Below are 22,445 nucleotides of genomic sequence, written 5' to 3' on the forward strand. Positions count from 1 at the left end.
GAGTCTCTTAGTTCCAGTGAAGGGAAACTGTAATGCCGCAGCATACAAAGACATTATATACAATTCTGTGCTTCCAACTTTGTGGGAACAGTTTGGGGAAGAACCACATATGGGTGTGATGGTCAGGTGTCCACGAACTATATGTTATATGTCTAAAGTGTCATAAGCAAAATTCCATCCAACAGATTGTTATAACCGAAGCCCACCCCAATACATTATGAAATAATCAAAACTCATTCTATTACAATGTTATAATCGAAATTTCCTCCAATACACTGTCATAACCAAACCCCCTTCCAAGACATTAATGTCATAATTAAATACCTTCAAATATCTTATTTCATAACCAGAACATTGCATCATAACAAAAATGTCTTCAAATTAATTATGTTTTTAATCCGAGCTCTTTCTTATTATGTCATAACCAAAATCCTTCCCAATACATTACATCATCACCCAGACTCTCCTAATACATTACGTCATAACCAAAACCATTCCAGATGTCATAACTGAAACACTTCCTCATGCACTGGGCTAAACAAAACTCCTTCCAATACACTGTGTCGAAACCAAAACACTTCCAGATACATTACACAACAACATGTGTGAGGGATGCGTGACCTTCAGGTAAGGTGAGACAGAAACACCAACACTGCTGATCGGGATGGAAATAAACACAAGAGCAGCACCGAAAAGGTTTTTTTCTTCTGTACATGTGTGTGTGTGTGTGTGTGTGTGTGTGTGTGTGTGTTACCTGTACATGTCCCATGCTGGAGGCAGCGATGAAGGCTTGCTGCACTACTCTGCTCTTGAGGCTTTGCTCAGGCTGTGTGGGGTCTGAGCTCCAGTCCTGCTCCAGCAGATACTGCAGAATTTCAGTGTGACCTCTCAGAGCAGCGTGAACCACTGCACACTGTCCGCTCTTATCCACATGATCCACCTGGCGTGCAAGTTCAGTCAGAATTAAAAGTAAATAATTTCCGGTATTTACTGATCTGGCATCTGTGTTTAATTCCTAATTTGGTGTGTGTTGAAATGGTGTAAACAATAGTATCAGTGATGTGCATACATCATAAAAAACTGATTGTACACAATATTTTCTCAACACCAGGACAGGCCACTCTGACAAGGAACAACATTAAAAGACGCTAGATTAAAGAAAAATCTAGAGCAACAGTAGTGCACTGTAATACACACAAAATTATACTACTTAAAGGAATAATATGTGCACTTTATTTCTGGGTCGCTGTACAGTCTTAAACTAGGACACCCTTTGCATCCTGACATGCTTGATTAGTAATGATAAATGAGAGTTGAATATTGAGTAGACAAGACATCCTGACTGACCTTTGCCCCCTTTCTGCACAGTAGGTTAACCACGCCCAGGTGTCCGGCGGCCGCGGCGTAACACAGAGGCGTCATGGCGTTCTCAGATACTCCATCCACTGGAGCCCCAAACTCTAGCAGGAGAGCCACCATCTCCAGATGACCCAAGTGAGACTGTACACACAGCACAGGGGCGCTGTTGAGCACCTCGGTGCGGTAACACACACTCGCTCCACCCAGGATCAGTAGCCGAGACACCTGAGGGAACAATGAGCGACAGGTGGAGACGGGTTCTGGATCAGAATGTCCCGTCTGTTTATAGTGACTAAACTCTGGTTTGTATTTGTCCATATTTGTCCATAAAGTACACAGTTATAGAAGGGATTTATTTATAATCGCACTCTGGTGTCACCCAGATGAGGACGGGTTCCCTTTTGAGTCCGGTTCCTCTCAAGGTTTCATCTCCATATCGTCTCTGGGAGTTTTTCCTGACTACCGTCACCTCTGGCTTGCTCATTAGGAATAAATTCACACATTTACAATTTATTTTGGTTTAATTTAATTTGAATCTATTCATTTCTGTAAAGCTGCTTTGTGACAATGTTCATTGGTGCTTCTCTAGTGATCGACTGGCAAACTGCAGTGCAGCAAAAACTAAGCTTGCCTAGTCTTGTTTTATCAAGTGGCTTTTAAGCAAACTTTCAAACCCCCATATAACACGTTGTGGCCTCGACCCCAACAAAATCTCGGTCTTAACTCAATGTCAGCTAGTCCTGGTCTTGGGCTTGACAGTGGCGTACTCAACTACAGCCTTACATAGAGGTTATTTATTAACGTCACAAACTGAAACATACTCACACATAAACCCCTCCAAATCATTTTATACGAAAGTGCTGACAAACATATTTGTTTCAGAATAAGCTATTCCAGAGGAGTTAACCAATTACAAATCATAGGGGAAGATAGTGTAGCTGAAATAAAAACCTGCTCGAGGTAAGAATCTACTGCGCTGAAAAACCATGAATTTTCCAGAAGTTAACTTCAAATCAAAATTAATTTCCTGGTAATGACAAGTAGCAAGAAAGCCCCAACAGAGAGCAAAAAAAAAAAAAAATCCTGTCTCTGAACCTAAACTCAGATGATTACACCTTGACTGAAGTGTGTTGTGAGAAAGAGAGTAATAAAAAAAGAAAAGCCTTCAACCAACACAAACACATCATAAGATCCCTTTTAAGCATACCAATGGCATTTTCTGAATTAATTTAATGCTAGGACGCGAGTCATGGCCAAATGAAAGCAGGCAGCCTCTTTTGATTGCTCAGCTTGCCTGGTAATGGAAGCTTGATTAGGATGCGGGATGAAGCGGGATCTGTTGAAAGCAGTGGAAACAGAATCTCATTTATTTATCTAAACACACCGCAGGAATTAATGAGTGGCTCTTCAGCTGTCAAGGACGTTGACGTGCGCTAGTCCACGTACATGCAAACAAAACAACACGTTTCATCAAAATGAGGAAGGAGAGGAGTCCAAGCTTAGGCAATTAACATATAATAGAATTAATTAAATAATAAATCTAATTACGTAAGCTAGTTTATCAGTGGGCGTCAAAAGGCTTCCCCTCTGAGTGACTCTGACATTCACAGAGTGAAGGCTCTGCATGTGTCACACTCTGTAACTGCTCGCTTCAGTGTGTGAACAGTGTGTGTGAAGGACAGGGATGTGAATTTTGCATGGCGGTTGTGTTAACTCACCTTGACGTTGGGTGTGTAGAGGTTTCTGAGGGAGGAAAGAGCAGCAGACAGGCTGTCTGTACTGTTACTGATCCACAGGGCCTGGAGAACGCTGGAGGACACGCCCGTCCTCTTACTAAGTCCCTGCGAGGAAAAGAGCGTGTCACATCGCTAACACCCTCTATTAGGTGATAAATGAAAGATGTGCAAGATTACTAGGGCGAGTAGGAATCTCCAGTGTCATCACCGTTCTATTAGATTATACATTTCTTTCTTTTATCTTGATTTATTGTTTCTATAGCCTACATCAGGAGTTTTCTATTGTCACTAGTATAATATAAAAATTAGTCTATTCTCATAAGGGCAGTCTGAAGAAATGACACTTGAATTTTCATAATATTTATATATTTAAAGACAAAAAAAATAATTTACATGTTTAAGATACAGTGTTTTTACACGATATGTTTCCTAAACTGCCTAATGTAGGAAGAGGGCCCTAAATAAATACATATACTGACCTCGTAAATGCATTACTTTGCTAAATAATTCTGAAATATTTAAATATTATTCTAATTAACTTCATCCATTCATTATACGAGTCTAGCTTTTCTGTAGCTGAATCTCAAATCGTAAATCTCAAACAGTGTACAGTGTAGTCACTACAGCACTAGTCTGTTATACCCTATGTAGTGAGCATAAATAGTGAACAGGAAGCCATTTTATGATTCGTTCAAAATGTGCTAAAGATGGATGTCTCTCTTTCCTGTTATGTGATAGACAGTGTGGCCCTACGGCTTATGTTCGCTCTGTCTACAGAAATCTAAAACGATAGCCTCAAAATTATTCAAAATATTAAAACTTGATTGGAATTACAAGAGAGAATTACAATATACCAAAGAACTCATCAGAACAGCATCACTGCTGGTAAGTAAGTTGTTTATGTCAAACGCGCTCATGTCTGCGGGGATATGTGCCCTGCTGAGTGTGTGTGCTACCTTGAATATGTGTGCTTTGAGGATGTGGTGACCCAGCTCCATGGTCTGCTGCCTGTTCAGCTTCCCTTCTTGTCGAGAGAGCATGAAGGCCATCAGGGCGTGTCCGCTCCTGTGTGACAAATTAGCACAATGAGCCAAATCAAATAATATCCTATCATCATCATCGTCACCAACACCACCACCACCACCACCTCCTACATTACTACTGGCAGTGGAATATCCATTACTACTATCATTTTATTCTTTCTCTCTCCATCTCTTAACTTCTTACTGAAACTTTAAGATGACACCTGAAAAGCGGATATAGTGCTATACTGACGTGATGTAAACGTTACTGACACGCAGTATTGAGTACGTTATCGGCACACTGTCCTGTGCTAATGTGAACTGTGAATTAGCTGAAAGGTCATGTACTGCACACACACACCCTGCTTGTCTAATCCCGAGTAACACGAGACACCACTCTTTAAGGAACAGAGCTTGTCCTCTCTGCCTTGAGAGTACTTGACTGATAATATTTTTTTCAAAACACGCCCTCATCAATTACTCCGTGTCACGGCGGCTCTGCTTGATTAAATGCTGATTAAAGCTGTCTAGACAGCTCCACGGCAGATGAATGTCACGAACTGGTTCTCGTTCACTCGTTTCTGGACACGACACTCTTTTCTCTAAAAGGTCGCGCATGGCTAGCGTCGTGTCGGGGGCTGTGGTAAAGTGTCCTCCATATTTGACCTGTGTGAAGTAGGCCATGCCGAGCTCGCTCCGCCTCCCCAGCACGACTGCAGCTCCATTAGGCCCACTCACGCATGGCCCGGCCTTTTCCGATAAATGAGGGCAGTGAGTAATGCGTACGAGGGTGGGCAACTCGCTGAAGAGCTGGAAAAATGAATGGCAGGATTTCAATAAAGTAATTTTCACACCTACGCTGGCATACACAGTGGGCACAACATGAGCAGGATAAAGTGCTTCGCGCGATGGATGGGAACACCGACCTTATGCTATCCTGGATATTTACTGTCAGCGTCATTGCTGAACGTCTCACTCCTCACCAGTGGGACGATCCTGTCAACAACTGGCCTTTACTGGTCTCCTACCAGCACCGATTTCATTGTTCTTCAGCTAATTTACCAGTCATTCGTTCACACAGTGTAGCCCTGACAGCTACTTTTATGTTTACTTCTTGGTGGAAACACCAAAGTTAGTGATGTATAGCAATACAATAAATAAATGATGAGCAGTAAATAAATGTAGGAACCATGAACACAGTTTCACGGCAGTAGTGCAAAAATCAGCCTGCTCTTAAAAAAAAAAAAAAATATCAGAAGGGTCTCGCATGTAATGGTTTCTGTTATGGCTAGGCAATATGACAATATAATATCATCGTGATAAATTACGCCACAATACACTTTTTCGGAGAGATCATGAGTATTGTGATAATTTTGTTCATTTTTAATTTGTCTACTACAAACATGAAGCAGATTTGCTTTGTCTACTGTCTGAATCTTTAAAATTCAATGTTTTTACACATTAATTTCTTTTATTTAATTTATTTTCATTGTTAATTTATTTTCTGTACATATTAAATAAAAAGTATCAAATTTTTCAAGGTTTAGTTTTTAAATGCAACACTTTTGTTTCGCTGCAAGTTCGTTAGGAAGTCTGTCTACTGTGATGCATATTGTGTATCGTAGAAATGTCTTGAAATATCGTGATGATATTTTTGTCATCTTGCCCAGCCCTAGTTTCTGTTGTGTATGAGCCGATATACTGCGGTATTAACTCAACACAACCCCTAACCCTGTGAATATAAATGTCAACCAATGCATTTTGATGGCTACTGTTTTGTATAAAACTCCACACTGAACATTCTTCTAATCTTAAAGAGGCAAAGATATCGTTGATAGGAACCAACTGGAAGTACATAAACGTCAAACAATTTGAGACACATGATCAATGAAAATGATGAACTTTACTGTTCCTCACTTCTATTCTTTAGTGCATGAGAGGAAATGGGAGGAAGTGACATCACTGCTCACCTCGGATCACACAGGAAGTCGGTGCTCTCTCCGTCTGCCCTCCAGACCAGCCACTCCCTGAAGGATGGGTGGCAGAACATGCGCGTCCTGTCACGTCGGCCAATCAGAAAGCAGGAGAGTGTCTCCATGCGTTGCTGGAAGTCGCTCCATTCGAGTGTGCCTTTCAGACTGCCGGCGTTAAGCGCGCGGAACAGCTGCTCATCAGTTAGTGGGTGCAGCGAGGAGAGCGCGACGTTCAGGACGGGCAGCGCACGCTCGAAAGCCACCGCCGTCGGGAACCTGATGTTGCACTGGAGCAGGTAGAGTTCAGTCAGTGACATGGGCAGCACTTTGTAGCTGGAGCTCTTGATCACCAGGTGGCCCTTCTCCAGCAGGTCCAAGGTGAGCTTCAGGTACAGATAGGAGCCCTGACTGCGGCCCACCAGGTGCGAGCAGAACTTAGAGCTGGCTCCTGGCTCGGCCTTGCCGTTGACGGTGATGTTGCTGAGGATGGAGGCGCTGTGCTCCACGCGGTGCTGGACGTACGCGTGCAAGTCTGCAGAGATGGACTTGTCATGAATGTCGTCCAGAGAAATGATGGGGAAAGGTAGCAGGCTGGTGACGTCCTGCGGGAAATGATTTATAAACAGAAAGAAAGGAAAACAAGAGATCAGTTTGGGAGCATAGAATTACCTGCAAAACTTCATTTTTGTGCAAAATCCCATCCCAATAAATTAAAAATAAAAGTATCCTGCAACAAAAAGCATAAAACAAACAGAAAAAAATTATTTAAAAAAAAAAAAACTTTTTGCTTCATGCAAAACTGCACTTAGTTTGGAATTCTAACCCCATGATGCTTCTCATAAGAGTTTGCAGGGACAGAACTAATGTCTATTTGTTTAACACACAGCTACAGCTGTGAAAAAGTAACCCATTTATAAATATAAGTAACAGCTCAAGAAAAGGACATAAAGTACCCCAGTTTACAAGCACCGGCTGCTGATAAGCTCTGAATCTCTCTCTCTCTCTCTCTCTCTCTCTCTCTCTCTCTCATTCTCGCTCTCTTCTGCTCTGGACATCTGCACTGTTGTATCCAAGCCACTGACCCCTCATACATAAACAGGCTCCCAGCAGGCCACAGGCCTGTTAACATCGTCTCTGATCAGAACAGGCGCTCTGCTCTCTGCTAAACAGCCACAGTGGCCTCAAACCACCAGACAGCAACAGCAGCTTTGAAAAAAAAACATCCAATGCTAAAGAACATCAATACGGTATTTCCTAAAGTATCACATGTGGTTACAATATCATTTAATACTCGAGTAACTGTAAATGGATAAAAACTATGACCTGTCATTCTTTCATTAAATAAAAAATAAATTGTAATAGTTGACAAACTGGTGTAGTATAAAAGGAATAAAACACTTCAGGACACGCTGTTATGGGAAAATAATCCACTTCGGGGTGATGATAAAGTCCAGGTCGCATCACACCAACACATCGTTACTTATTTTATTATAACAGCAAGTCTTATTGGGTTTTGATTCAAAGCTGCAGCATGCTGGCATTTTTAGACAAATTCTTACAATTTAGACTCAATTTATATAATTTTGGACAATTAAAGCCACTCCTAAAAGAGGGACAGAAAGAATGGAAGTAAAGAAAAGGAGAAGAAAAAAAAAATGTATGCACATGTGCTGAACAAGAAATGAAAAAAGCAAAACACCACAACAGCAAAACAGGAATGAATAAATGGGAGAAAAATATTTTAAAATAGAGAAAAAAAAACACAAAAAGAGTAAAACCTTTTCATATTGATGGCAATACCAACCCTGAGTATAAAACCCCGAATGATCAGAAATCAGTCTCATTAGAGAGCGGTTATGCAGAGAGAGAACAATGGCAGGTCAAAGGTCAACTCACCACCAGGTTGACCCTGACTGTGACGACCAGTTTGAGCCAGATGGGGAACTTGGAGATGATTTTGGTGATGAAGGAGGCGATCGTGTCTCCGTAGTCGGGCTTGTGGAACTCCGCCTCGTTCAGACCGTCCACCACGATGATGTAATCGTCCTCTGCGATCTTCCTCTCTGCTCGGATCATGTGGGGAGGATGAGGAGTGTGCAGCAGACGTTAATGCACTTTAGATTCACGTGAACAGATAACAGTTTGGTCCTATTTATATACAACTTCTCGTGCAATATTATGAACATTCTGTGTGTATGACAGCTTACATTTTTAATCCAGTATAACATTTTTTTTGAAAAATATTATATTGCTCACAATGTTTGGAAATAAACATGCACTATGAAATGATTTTTGTGTCACTAGGAATTTGTAATCCCACATTTAAAAAAAAAAAAAAAAGGCAAGCTAAAGTAATTCAAACTCAATTAAACAAGTTGCATTTTAAAATAATAAGATTTAACTACATATTTTTTTACTTTACAAAGCATTTCAATTCCAGTGCATCAAATTCAGATTCAAACCTATGCAAAGCTACACCTGAAAAGCAACTTATTTATTTATTTATTTTTATTTTTGCCTGATTTTGACATCTGACAGCTACCTACTGGGGAGGGTGAAGGCTATCATATGCTTCCTCCGAGACACATGAAGCCAGAGAACCTCATCTTTTCGACCTGCTGCTCATGCTGCATCACAGGGCAGCATGACACCCTCAGAGGAAAGCGCTATCTGCCCTCTTCCGCATACATGAGCTCACCGACACCCATGATTGGCTAGTGTAGCTTTGAGTGACAGGGGAGACAGAGTATGCCCCTCCTACTCAGAAAGCAAGGCAAATTTTTCTCTCCTGGATTCCCGACCATGGATGGCTGCAGCATCCATCGTCTCTGGAAGATTTTTCTGGATTCCTCCCACCTCCCAGAAACATGCCTGTAGGAGGACTGGTGACTGTAAATTGCCCCTAGGTGTGAATGAGTGTGAGAATGTGTGCGTGTTAAAACGGGAATTCACCCTGGCTGTGAGTCGATGGTTCCTGGGACGAATGTCCAAACTTTTACAAAACATTTCCATACTTTTCCAGACCTAAATTTGTAAACAGAGCATAAAATCTCTAATGTATTGTGGTGCATATATCTGAACTGTCTCAAGCAGTCTGTTCAATCAAGTTTTCTTCTTTCAAAAAAGAAGAAAAAAAGAAAATCACTGTTATATACAGTCTGCATTCCTGGAAGTGTGTGTGTGTGTGTGTGTGTGTTTAACCCAGTGTTCAGTATGCATGAATGGCAGGTCTCTCACCCTTGCGGAGGAGGGTGAGGGGTTCGAGTACGCCCCGTCGGAAGGCTGCGACCGGATCCTGGACGCACGAGCGCAGGCTCAGCAGACTCTGTAACTGGTTCTCCCTCATCAGCATTTCTCTGTAGGCGCCGAGCCGGGGAGCGCGACACAGCAGCGCAGACACGCTGTGCACAAACTCCGGCACCAGGCACGTGTACGTGTTATCAGCCTGGCAGTAATGATATGCTACAACCTGTCAGGAGAACACAAATAGATCGACGGATGAACGACACCCGATAGCTTTTTTTTTTTTTTTTTAACCCCCACTCCTGTATGAGCTCTTAATCCCCCGTAACTCAAACACACAGTCAGTCTGCAGAAGAGCGCCGGCCGGCAGATGGCTGATTAAAAAGGCGTGACTAGGACGTTCAGCTGAGATGAAGCCCAGATGCAGACAGCGAACATGTTCCACGCAGAAACACACACACACAGACACACACACAGACACACACACAGACACACACACAGACACACACACAGACACACACACAGACACACACACAGACACACACACAGACACACACACAGACACACACACAGCTCAACAGGAGCAAGGTGTCAGAACTGCATGGGAGGTGCTGCTTTTCAGTCACAATTATATTTTAGATATCAGATGCACCGGATTTTTTTCTGTGAAGCAAATGGCAGAAATGTTTGAGATGCATGCAGTGTCATCACTAGCGCACAAGCTCAGTTCTCACGGGCTCAGTCTGAACTCTGCACAAATTATGGCTGTCAAAACTAATTCTACTGTTCAAAAAATAAATAATTATGCATTTTAAAATTCCACGATTGAGATGCGCATGCATTATGTTAGTCACCTAGTGTTAACATTCCCTTAATGTTCACTAATTAACCCCTGGTGTTATTTGTTGCAGCTCTAAATTAATAAATGAATTTATGATATACAGTATGTTGATATATTTTTTAAATTATGCATCAATATAAATAAATTACATAGACAAAGTCTGTGTAAGTATGTGCCCTGAAGGTGATATATAACAAAATTTCTCATTTTGAATGCAAAAAAAGTATTTCGGTTAGTTAGAAATTGTTTGGTGGTGTGATGAACCTCGACGCTTGAACTGTAACTCTAAGAGCTGTATTTATTATATTTCTGTCAGACTATATTAATGAACTTTACTAGCTAACCAGCTTTTTATACATTTACTGCATTAAACTCTTAAACATTAGTTGCTATATTTAGCCTAATTAACACTGCTAGCTAATATACTGATAATCTGTCATGTCTTTGGAGTATGATATTTCTTGTACAATTTCCAGGAAACCAAAATATCAGACTTGGTGAGCATACTGGCCGTATGGCAAACTCATGCACTGCACGTGTACTTTAACTGATATCGATCAGTAAAATGTGTAAATGTGTGCATCTCAAACCTGTATATTTTACTGTAATATAAGCGTAATATATTGGAAATGAGAGGCTCAGATCTCAGCTCTGAAGTGTGACAGGACGAAACTGAGTGCACTCCTGTGTTACTCTTGAACTTTCTAATGCACAGTGTGAATTTGCTGAAAATCGGAGAATGTTCATTTGTTTGCTCAAAAAAACACAAAGCCTAACTTATCATTTTTTTGGAGCGAAAAATTTGACATTCTCCGATTTTCATGCATCAGAGAGGTCAAGACTAACACAGGAGCACACTTAGTTTCATTCTATCACACTCCAAAGCTGAGAGATAGTATAGTATAGTATAGAATAGTGTAGTATATCATAGTGTAGTATCGCATAGTATGGTATTTTATCTTAATAGTAGATAAAATATGTATAGCTTAGTAAAGTAAAGTATAGCATATCATTGCAAATAAAACAAGTATAGTGTAGTATAGTATTGGATGGTAGATATAACACAATATACTACAGTATAGTAGATAAATATCTGTAGTATAAGTATAGTACAGTATGTTATAGCAGATAAAATAGCTAAAGTATAGTGTAAGTATAGTATCTCATACCATAGTAGACAAAATAGGTGCAGTTTTGTAAAGTACAGTACGGTATAGTGTAGTATAGTATGGAATAGTGGATAAAATAAATTATATTATATTACACTGTAGTATTGTAGGTAAAATAGAAATGTATTACTCTACTATAGCTAACTAGATAACACCAACAGGGTATATAAACAGAAATCTAAACCACTAAAATTTTTCAATGATACACTTTATAATATTGCCACCTCCTGTTTTTCTCTGCATAAGAAATCAACACAGTTGATCATCTCTGGTTTGTGTGACACAAACACACAGAGCGTAGCACTACTGCTCGTTCACCGTGTCTGGAGCTGTATAAATTTACAGGCTCATATTCATCCCAATTCATTTAAATACTAAATATTTGACATAGTTAAAGTTCCCTAATACACATCAGGAGAAAAGGTAGAGAAAAAGAAGACGCTTGTGTAGTAAACCTTGCTGGCTAGGCGCTTGACGGCCTCCTCTCTGTGCCGGTGTGTGTCGGGGGTCGGAGGGCAGCTGCTGCTGCGGTGGGGGCTCTGAGACGGTGGGTTCAGCTGGCTGCCATGGCTAGAGATTTCACTTCCTCTACCTCCACCTGCAACACACACACTCATATTACACTGACCAAAATGTAATTTTTGTAGCTAGAGAGTGCACAGGTGCATCCTTACTCTTAGGCGAAGCTCCGGGACTGTTGGACGCGATCTGTCTTATCCGGCCACCGTGACAACTCAGAGCCACGAGTCTGGAGATGACCGCCGTCTTTCCGAAGCCCACGCTGCCCGCCACGACGGCACCGCGTCCTGGTGCCACCTCTCCTTCGCCCATCAGGACGTCCTCCAGACGCTGGAACAGCCACTCACGGCCTACGAACGCGATGTCCGTGCCGCTAACGCTGGGAACCTCAAACAGCAAGGGTTTGAGCATGATGTCTACTGGCTTATACGGTGTGAATCGAGCTGGGAAGGGGTTAAATACAGAAAGTGATGGTTAGAATACAAAATCACATAATAATCAGGTTGCTTGAAAGTTGTTCGATTCAACGAAAGTACGACATGTAGCCATTTTACAGATTTCATAAAACCTTTTTTTTTAGAACTAAAGATTGGTGAAAGTGTACCAACGCATTCTTTTAGGGCATCTTGATAGAAAAAACCAAATCATAAGAGCCAGTTATTTTCCCATGAGCACACACAATGGTGAAACTGTCTAATGATGGTGCTGTCTAATGATATTTATTTTGTGAAACTGCTACTTCAAGTCATTTGCAATTTGATATATTTATGGTTCAAGCAGGGTACCTTTGCTCTCCTGGTTGCGACCGCTGGTGTGTGCACCGTGCCACGGTCCACGCAGGGACGAACGCATGGGGGCATTTCGCTGCTCGTCCAGATACGTCAACTCCTCCAGCTTAGTACTGCTGGTGGCTGGAGACAGACAGAGAGAGGGAGAGAGAGAGAGAGAGGGAAGAGAGAGATCCCATGGGAACGTTTTAGAGCAGTGTGATATGATACAACAACAATCTAATATATGAAATATTTAAAGCAGCCAGTGATTTCATATGATTTAGAGCTGTTTTTGATGCAATATGATCCGCTGAAATACGATGTGATACAGATTAATGTAGTATTGTTTGACTGTAATCAAAAAAAGAGAAGAGAAATGGGAGGCCGTGTCTCCTTCACTGATTTAAGTTGAGTAGAAGTAGTGACGAAGCACAAAAGAACTTCTGAGAGCCTGAAACGTTCTTGGTGTCTCTGAACAGAAGGAGGTTCTTGGTTACTTGGCAAGCTGCTGATCAAACAATGGGACGGGACAATAAACAAAAATCACACGTTTCGCAAACAAGGTGAAACAATTGTATCGTTGCACGATGTTGGGCATGACACTTTAAAAATGGTGTTAGCTAACACAGAAGTTCAGATATTACAGCTAGGGCTGGGCATTATGACAATATAATATCTATATTGTGATAAACTATGTATTATACCCTTTTCGAGGCATCGTTACAGTTGTGATAACTTGCGTGATTTCTTGCTGTCATGATAACATTTTTAATAATTACAAACTACTACAGCTACTTGATTTGAAAAAGAATAATGATGGTTAACTGATGCTAACCATTATGGAAACCATCAGCTTCCTACTTGTAGTGACTGACAGACATATATGCCAAGCCTCCTTCCCTGGAGTTTACAGGAATAGAGGCCTCAGTGAAGGAGGCGTGGCATCTGTGGCTGTCAGTTACTACAAGTAGGAAGCTGTCAGTCCTCCCTCAATGCGACTAACAGGTAAAAAGGCCACGCCCATTCAGTGGGACTGACAAGCAACCATGCCATGTCGCTTTCACTGAGACTGACAAGCACAGATGCCACGCCTCCTCCACTGAGACTGACAGGCGCAGATGCCACGCCTCCTCCACTGAGACTAACAGACCAAGAAGCCACACCCCCTTCATTACAAGCGACACAGACAGAGGCCACGCCTCCTTCGCTAAGGCTGACATGGAGAGGCCACATCACGACACATGCAGGCTTACAATTTTACCATCTACTATTTCATACATAATGCACAGAGGACAACACGCATCCCAAAGCATATTAACACACATCAGTGAAGCATAAACCGTACAATCACTCATCTATATTCATTCACTCCATTAGTCGCTCATTTGTTTTTCTAGCACATTCTGCTCAGCCGCATCCCCTCTATCCTCGCTGTAATCTCATCGGCCTGAATCGTGTAATCTCTGCAGATGGAGCGTCACGTTGCAATCATGAAGGGATGAGGAGGAGGTGGAGGGGAGGAGTGGAGTGAAAAAGGGGAGTGTTGCTGTCAGATGGTTGTTCACAGTTCTCTCAGAGACATAGCCGACCTTCCTCTCTCCTGACGCAGCTTTTATGGGAACAGACGCCCTTATAGGCAAGTCTGCTCACTTTCGACCATCTCGATTACTTCCAGCCTTCTGTCTACTTCAGTTGGGAGAAACATATAAGCTGATAGCCAGGCTGATGTTTAAAAAAAACAAAAAAACAAATCTGACATAACTGCCATAAATAATTTGTGCTTGTTGGCTCAAATAACACAATAAACAGATTTTTCAGGCTGTTCTAGCTACTACGCATGCACAAATCATGGTATTTTATGTTTTTTCTCCTCAAAAATGTTCAGTACATTGACATTTTGAATTCCTTTTCATACATATGTCAAGTTTAGATGTGTGTGAATGAACCAGAATCATTTAGGAGAAAATCAGGAGGCATTTGCTAATTTTTGGCCCATCCCTCCTGTACTCCACCCTCTCCGCATTCTGCCATCGCGTTGTTATAATGTTTTGCCAGCAGAAGGAAAAGTGCACACTTTCATGCCTTCTGACAGCAGCAGCAGAATCACTGAGGTGGTACGGTGAGCTTTCTCCTCAGGGACAAACACATGCTCACACAGAAGGAAGACGATCTTGTTCTCTTGCAACACACACACACACACACACACACACACACATTTGTTGGAGGGACAGCAAATCCCCAAAAAGCCTCTGCTGTCCAATCACAAGAACTCTGAATAATCTGTCCTTTAAAGTAGCCCTGAACTAAAAATATGATTTGCACAGCAGATTCTGATCGTACAGACTGGTATTTGGGTCAAACTTGTTAACACAGCACTAAAACCACATTTTAAAAACTAAAACCAAGACTCTCTCTGTACTTTTATATAGATTTGGAGCATTACTGAGCACAGTGAGTGAAGTCATTAAAGACACTTACTGGATCTCATTTATTAATCTTTTAGGAAAGTTGTGTGTGAATGTTTTCTTGACCAAAATGAACTCAAAATTCCTACAAAATTTACAAAAGTTTCAGTACCACTGATTTTTTTTGTACTCTCGCGTACGTCAATTAGAAAACCGCATTCACAGCACAGCTGATTTATATTTACTGGCACCCACAAAAGCTCACAGAGAGCTGAAAACAACAAAATGACAACTAAATGGTGAAAGAAAGCCTCTGAAGCACAGCATAAGATCTGTCTTTCTTTAAAACTTTTTGCCACCACTGTGAAATTTGTCCATTTTTATTGCTGAACTACACTAGTGTAGCTAGAAAAGTGAAAAAGACCAAAATAATATAGTGTGGCTTGTCTGAATGCAACTCCCAGTAACACTTTTTAAAAATATTAGCACACAAAATCTGTCTTTGATATTTCTAATATTAATCTTTAAAATAAATAAAGGAAACAAAAGAGGAGATTGTGAGTTTCTCTGACAAGCTCATTTGTAAATCACGCCAATCAATCTTCCAGTAATTACAGCTCGTCGGCGATCGCAGACACACACCAACTCCTCCTGTTTTCACAGGGTGCCATTACTTTTGACTTTTGCCCTATTTGAACGGCTAGACTTATTCATATAAATTTATGAATTTGTTTTGGAATTGCTTTCTTTCATGTTATTAATATGAAACCACTGAATGTCACAACATTTTCATTAAATCGGTGTGTAGCTGAAATAAATAATGCCTAGTGATTTTTAACTTGATGGCGTAACCTGTATATAAAACCTCAGTAACTCATCGCCAATTACGTGATCTGAAGTCAGTCAATCGATTAGTGAGTCTCCTTATAGGTAGAACTCAGGAGTGAAAGAAAGGATATAAACATTTTTCTCAACTAAAGGGTTTTTTCACGAATACCACATTACTTGTTTAAATGCTTTACGAATTTATGAATAAATTCACTCACATCTGGAACAGGAAGTGATGCGATCGCGCACTAACCTGCCACTGAGTTGGGCCTTGGCATGATCAGTGAGGTGCTTTGGTACGGGGCGAGTCCGTCTGAGGGTGGCGGGGCAGCCGTGGCAGTCCGGGGCTGGGGTTCACTGGGTAATGATGAGTCTCCAACAGCGACAGGAGCTACAGGTGGAGGAGCGGGATGGCTGCCGTCTCTGATAGTCCCACCACCGCTGCCGCCGCCGCCACCTCCACCGCCGCCACCACCACCTCCGCCGCCATCTTTTCCCCACTCCAGACTAGATCCACAACGTTCCTCGTTCTCACTGGAGCTGGTCACTGTGGCTAGAGGACAAGATTAGAAAAAGGACACAGAGCAGGACAAAGTCAGGTATAACACACAGATTCATTTAAAGCATTTCATCATATGAGTCAATGCTAAAGGTTTGATAATGGTGAGGTACCTGTGAGGTGATAAAACTCATAAAACTAATGACTGGTACATTACACAGTTATCTCTCGTCGTCCTTTTCTTAAGTGCATCCAAATAAAAAGCACTATTCTGGGATTAAAAAAAAAAAAACAGTGCTCGTGTCCTACTTCAAAGCTGAGGCAGACCTGAAATAAAGACAAGGCCGTCCCAGTTTCACCAGAACACAACTCAGGGACAGCTCTGGGACATTACTGTTACCAGCAAGTGCTCTGGTGAAACTGTACACAAGTGTTTGTGTGTGGAAAAAAATACAACATGTCTTTTTTGCAATTATGCAGGTACAACCTGACAAAAAACACACACAGTGCAAGGAATGTGCATTAAACATATAACATTACCTGATATAAGAATTCCACGCCATCACGGTCATACCACATGACCTATACCTTTATGCTTCTTTCATTATCGCAGCGGTTATCATATTTGGGACCGAATTTTTGGCTTTGCTGCACAACAAGAACGTAACTAGAGATGAAAGACAGCTAAAATTACTCACCTTACTGAGGAAGAATAAACTGTACTCTGACAAAGGCGTTAAAATATACCTAATGTCCTTTCTCACGAACTTCTGACCTTCACAAACTGGCAGAAAACAAAGAGAATTTGTGTTTTCTTGACCAAAAAAAAAAACATCCCACAGCTAGCTAGTGTACATAGCTACAAGGCAACATGACAGGAAGTATCCACATCACTGCTGCTTGGTGAAGATGTAATGTATGTCAATATACTGGTATGAAAGAAACACAAAAACGGCACTCTAATGTGTCAGTCATTGCCCTAGTTTTGTCCTCAAAATGGCAGTGATAATACAGCGTGACATCACACAAAAACGTTTAATCCATGTCACATGACCTCCGTCTGAAGAATCCTCAAGCATGTGACTGATCAGGATTGTTCAGGACAGCATGTTGAAGCAGCCACAAGATCTTGCATGTGAACAGCTACAAGATCTTGCATGTGCCCCGACTTTAAATCAAAACTGAAGGCATTTCTATTCTCCTGTTCTTTTGATTAAATCCTTGGGCTATACACTGCACTCAATTCCATTCCCCTTGTGCACTCCGTTTCATTTTTTTTTTTTTTAGATACAGTTGAGTAACGAGGTTTGTGTAACCTCGGGACAAAATGAAGAATCTGTATTTTAACAAGGTGTGTTAGGACTGACACACACCCTACGTATCTACGTTAACGCAAATGCCAACTCCCGTCCAAAACCTTGCTAAAGAACGATCCTGTTGCACAGGTGTGCTCTTGTGTTACTCTGGCGGTTATAAAGCTCGGTACTCAAGAGGGCGATAAGGAGAGTTTAAAAAGCTCTTGAAACTTTTCCAGTAGCAGTATCAAATCACGCAAGTTCAGACTTGGTGCTTTATAAATCAGAGAGCCATACAATCATTATATGTTTATACGAAGGAAGCAGCTCTGCAAGAGGCCCATTGAACTGCTGCTCTGCCATGACGGCTGACAGGGAGAAACTAGCCTCTTTGCTGACTATAGCGCCCCGTGGCTGCTAAACTCAGAACACAGCTTGCAGTTGCGTTGCTTTATAAATTTTGTCATGACACATTTCTGAACACAGCGACATGTGAAATCTACTTTGTGGAGCTAGAAGTGTATGCGTTCGGTATGTTTCGACTCTTAGGCTGTACAAATGTTTCTTCATTTCCACAAGCAAAGAACTATTTTCAAATCACGTGTGTTAGGATATCACGAGCGGAAAAATCATCAAATCACACCAGTTCAAAAGTTAGACTTCTTCAGATCTTCTAGGCTTCTTCTGGTTCTTATCAGACGTCTTGTTGCAGGACACGTCCACATTTTATTTTTTTCTGCTTTGAATTCTTTGGTTTTGTGGCTATATTTTAGGGTTTCAAACAACAACAGGGGATACAACGTTTTGCACTGAACTGGATACAGTGTAAAATTCTCAGGGGAGTTCCTGTCCTCATTGTTGCACCTTTTTTTGTATATAAATTGTAAAAGAGAGATACGTTTGCTGTAATTTTTGGCACAATGGCATGTTTTATTCGACAGACGTAGTGTAAAGGGCAGCAAGACAGGATCCTGTTAGAGCTGTTGTTTTTGATGCTCAGCCTGTAATCTCAGCGTGGGATAGAGGTGGTCTTACCAAGCATGACTCAGCCATCAGACAGACTTTAGAACTGTGTGTGTGTAATATATATACACGTGTGCGTGTGTATATATATACAGTCAGGTCCATAAATATTGGGACAGTGACACAGTTTTGGTAATTTTGCCTCTGTACACCACCACAGTGGATTTGAAATGAAGCAGTCAAGATGTGACTGAAGCGTAGACTTTCAGCTTTAATTCAAGGGGTTTAACAAAAATATTGCATTAACCGTTTAGGAATTACAGCCATTTTTTACAGAGTTCCTCCATTTTCACAGGCTCAAAAGTACTGGGACAATTGACTGATAAGCAGTTTCATGGCCAGCTGTGGCCTGTTTCCTCCTTATATCATGATAAATTAAGGAGATAAAAGGTCTGGAGCTGATTCCAAGTGTTGAATTTGCATTTGGTAGCTGTTCATGGGAACTCTCAATATGCCATCCAAAGAGGTGTTGATGCAAGTGAAGGAGGCCATCATTAGGCTGAAAAACCAAAACAGACCTATCAGAGAGATAGCAGAAACTTTAAGAGGGCCAAATCAACAATTTGGTACATTCTTAAAAAGAAGGAATGCACTGGCGAGCTCAGCAACACCAAAAGGCCTGGGAGACCACAGAAAACAACTAAAGTGGATGATTGCAGAATTCTTTTCTTATTGAAGAACAACCCCTTCACAACATCTAGCCAAGTCAGGAACACTCTGGAGGAGGTAGGCCTATCATTGTCAAAGTCTACAATCAAGAGCCACCTTCATGAATGTAAATACAGACGGTTTACCTCAAGATGCAAACCGCTGGTAACACTCAAGAACACAAAGGCCAGATTAGACTTTGCAAAAAAACCTCTAAAAAAAGCCTGACCAGTTCTGATGCAAGATTAACTTGTACCAGAATGATGGGAAGAGAAAAGTATGGAGAAGGAAAGGAAGGGCTCATGATCCAAAGCATACCACATCATCCGTCAAACATGTGGAGGCAGTGTTATGGCATGGGCATGTTTGGCTGCCAGTGGAACTGGGTCACTGGGGTTTATTGATGATGTGACTGTTGATAGAAGTAGCAGGATGAATTCTGAAGTGTACAGAGCAATACTTTCTGCTCAGATTCAGTCAAATGCTGCAAAACTGATAGGACAGCGCTTCACAGTACAGATGGATAACAACCCAAAACATACTGTGAAAGCAGCCCAAGAGCTTGGAAATTAAATGTTCTTAAATGGCCGAGTCAGTCACCTGACCTCAACCCAACTGAGCAGCTTTTCACTTACTGAAGACAAATCTGAAGGCAGAATGACCCACAAACAAGCAGCAACTGAAGATGGCTGCAGTAAAGACCTGGCAAATCATCTCAAGGGAGGAAACTCAGCATTTGGTGATGTCCATGGGGTCCAGACTTCAGGTAGTCATTGACTGCAAAGGATTTACCTCCAAGTAATAAAAATATTCCTAATATTTATGATTATATTAGTTTGTCCCATTACTTTTGAGCCTGTGAAAATGGAGGAACTCTGTAAAAAATGGCTGTAATTCCTAAACGGTTAATGCAATATTTTTGTTAAACCCCTTGAATTAAAGCTGAAAGTCTACGCTTCAGTCACATCTTGACTGCTTCATTTCCAATCCACTGTGGTGGTGTACAGAGGCAAAATTACCAAAACTGTGTCACTGTCCCAATATTTATGGACCTGACTGTATATACACACACACACACACACACACACACACACACACACACACACACACACACACACGTGTATTTGTCTTACCAATGATGCCGCTGTCCTTGCTCTCCAGCGTGGAGCTGGGGGTGGTGATGGTGGTGATGGTGGTGGTGCTCATGGTGGTGCTCATGGTGGTGCTGCAGGGTCCGGAGCAACACGGAGGCGGTCTCTCCACTGAACCCGAGCTGAGCGCCAGGCTGGAACACGGGCTCTCGGTGCTGGGAGACGCTGTGCTGTCGGTCAGGGTGGAACACGGACTTGCACCCTGACTACTGACTGTACACTACAGAGTAAAGCAGAAAAACAATCGAGCTCAAATGCAAGCCAAGAGTCATGCTTTCAAATAAATACTTCCCATTAGACAACACCTTCATCTAATTGGACAACATTAAAATTTCGCATATCTTACTGTTCACTGCCCCGCCCACTTGTTTGATGAAGATCCTTCTACTGTTCTGAAAGACTATAAGCACTCAGGGCTTTCAGAAGTGCTTCAGACACTCATCAGAAGCAGTTCTGATGTAGCATAAACTGTGACTAAAAAACAGCAGTTCTGACTGCGGGTGTAACAATCGGACGATTTAGATCAAACCGTCATGTAAAAGGCAAGGAATGAAATTAACTGATGTAACAATTATAAATCGATTATTGTGGAAAAAGGACAGACAACTAGCGTGTAAAAACAAATTCATTTTTAAACTGAAGTGTAAATAGGTTAGGAGGTGATTTAGCCTTAAGTCTGATACTTAAAATAGTCCTTCATCATTCGCGAATCAACAGCAGACCTGCTCCAGATTCTGAACAAAGTTTGTCGAATACCAATCGGAGGCTACGAAATCAGATCGTAGCAGATTCAGTGGAATTATTGCCTTATTAAGAATTAAAATCTTATCGAATCTTGTGAAAGCATGAGGTTTACACCCCTAGTTCTGATGTAGCATGAACCAGACCTAACTGTATGTTCATGGAGATTAAATTAAGAAAAAATATATTTTGGGGTAAAAGTTAAACATGGCAGATTATTGTTGGTAAATAAAAAAAGTGAACTATTAAAATTTATGATAAAATGATTGTTTTGCTGCTTTGAGTTTTTCTTTGCTTCCTGCGCTTGATGTGATTGTAGCAATACCGCTACTGCTAACACTGCTTCAGTGTCAGTCCCGTCATAGGGTCAGTCATTTTTTTTTTTACATTTTCCGGCTCTTGCTCATTGTGTTATGTGAATGCTTACTTTTACTTGAAGAGGTCATTGGTGTGATTACCCGTTATCAGGGCACAGAGGGACACGTTAGCATTCACACTACAAATCCTGTGCGTCTAGATACAGTGCATCACTCAGAAACATCTGAACCATCTCTAAATCCGCAGACACACCTGCATTTAGCACCGTCCAGATGTGATCCAACCACCTGACAGAGCTGGCATCAACAGAGTTCGTGCCTCATAACACCGTGATATTCATGGGAAGAAATGTGGGTGTGCTAAATAAGACACGTTCCCCTTGTTCTCAGCCGCAGAAGATCTAGCCCTAGATCCAGTTCTGTCCTCTCTGTGCCTATCTCTATATAGGTCAGAGTGATGGGTTTTGTGTGTGTGTGTGTGTGTGTGTGTGTGTGTGTGTGTGTGTGTGTGTATAATCAGTGTACTGGAGCTCTGGTCTCCTGAGAACAGCCGCCTGCCAGCAGTCCACTGATGAAGGACTCTCATCTCTCCACCCACTTCAACCGTGCACTCATACTGTGTACACAAACACACAATCACACACACACATACACACACTCATCCCTCCCCAACAGCTAAATGCCCTTCGCCCAGTCAGATGGAGAGTGATGCACCTGCTCAGCAACGTTTCCTCCACCCGTTCCAGCATCTTTCATCTTTATGAGGACAATCTGCGCTACTCACTCGCACCGAAATCTTTCCTAGGTGGATGCAACTTGCTGCATCGCTGCATGGATTTTTAGCAGAGACAACGTTTCTATCACGCTGTGCTCATTAATAAACACTCGATACATCACCGCAGTGTA

The 22,445-nt window shown here is 41.6% G+C and overlaps 1 protein-coding gene across 5 annotated transcripts in view; it reads right to left on the minus strand.

Moving 5' to 3' along the window:
• Positions 1 to 22,445, minus strand: part of tanc1a (tetratricopeptide repeat, ankyrin repeat and coiled-coil containing 1a) — a 70,065-nt gene that overhangs the window by 11,987 nt on the left and 35,633 nt on the right. For all 5 annotated transcript variants that reach the window (XM_034314562.2, XM_053228897.1, XM_053228901.1 and 2 more), the window contains 12 exons: positions 20,464 to 20,701; positions 16,119 to 16,418; positions 12,648 to 12,773; positions 12,018 to 12,305; positions 11,799 to 11,941; positions 9,328 to 9,559; positions 7,987 to 8,153; positions 6,088 to 6,692; positions 4,052 to 4,160; positions 3,078 to 3,200; positions 1,348 to 1,584; positions 755 to 940 (listed from right to left, as the gene is read on the minus strand). In XM_034314562.2, the coding sequence (XP_034170453.2) occupies positions 755 to 940; positions 1,348 to 1,584; positions 3,078 to 3,200; positions 4,052 to 4,160; positions 6,088 to 6,692; positions 7,987 to 8,153; positions 9,328 to 9,559; positions 11,799 to 11,941; positions 12,018 to 12,305; positions 12,648 to 12,773; positions 16,119 to 16,418; positions 20,464 to 20,701 (2,754 nt within the window). The remainder of the gene's footprint in view (positions 1 to 754; positions 941 to 1,347; positions 1,585 to 3,077; positions 3,201 to 4,051; positions 4,161 to 6,087; positions 6,693 to 7,986; positions 8,154 to 9,327; positions 9,560 to 11,798; positions 11,942 to 12,017; positions 12,306 to 12,647; positions 12,774 to 16,118; positions 16,419 to 20,463; positions 20,702 to 22,445) is intronic.

Source organism: Pangasianodon hypophthalmus, chromosome 2, assembly GCF_027358585.1.
Source record: "Pangasianodon hypophthalmus isolate fPanHyp1 chromosome 2, fPanHyp1.pri, whole genome shotgun sequence".
NCBI classification, from domain to species: Eukaryota; Metazoa; Chordata; class Actinopteri; order Siluriformes; family Pangasiidae; genus Pangasianodon; species Pangasianodon hypophthalmus.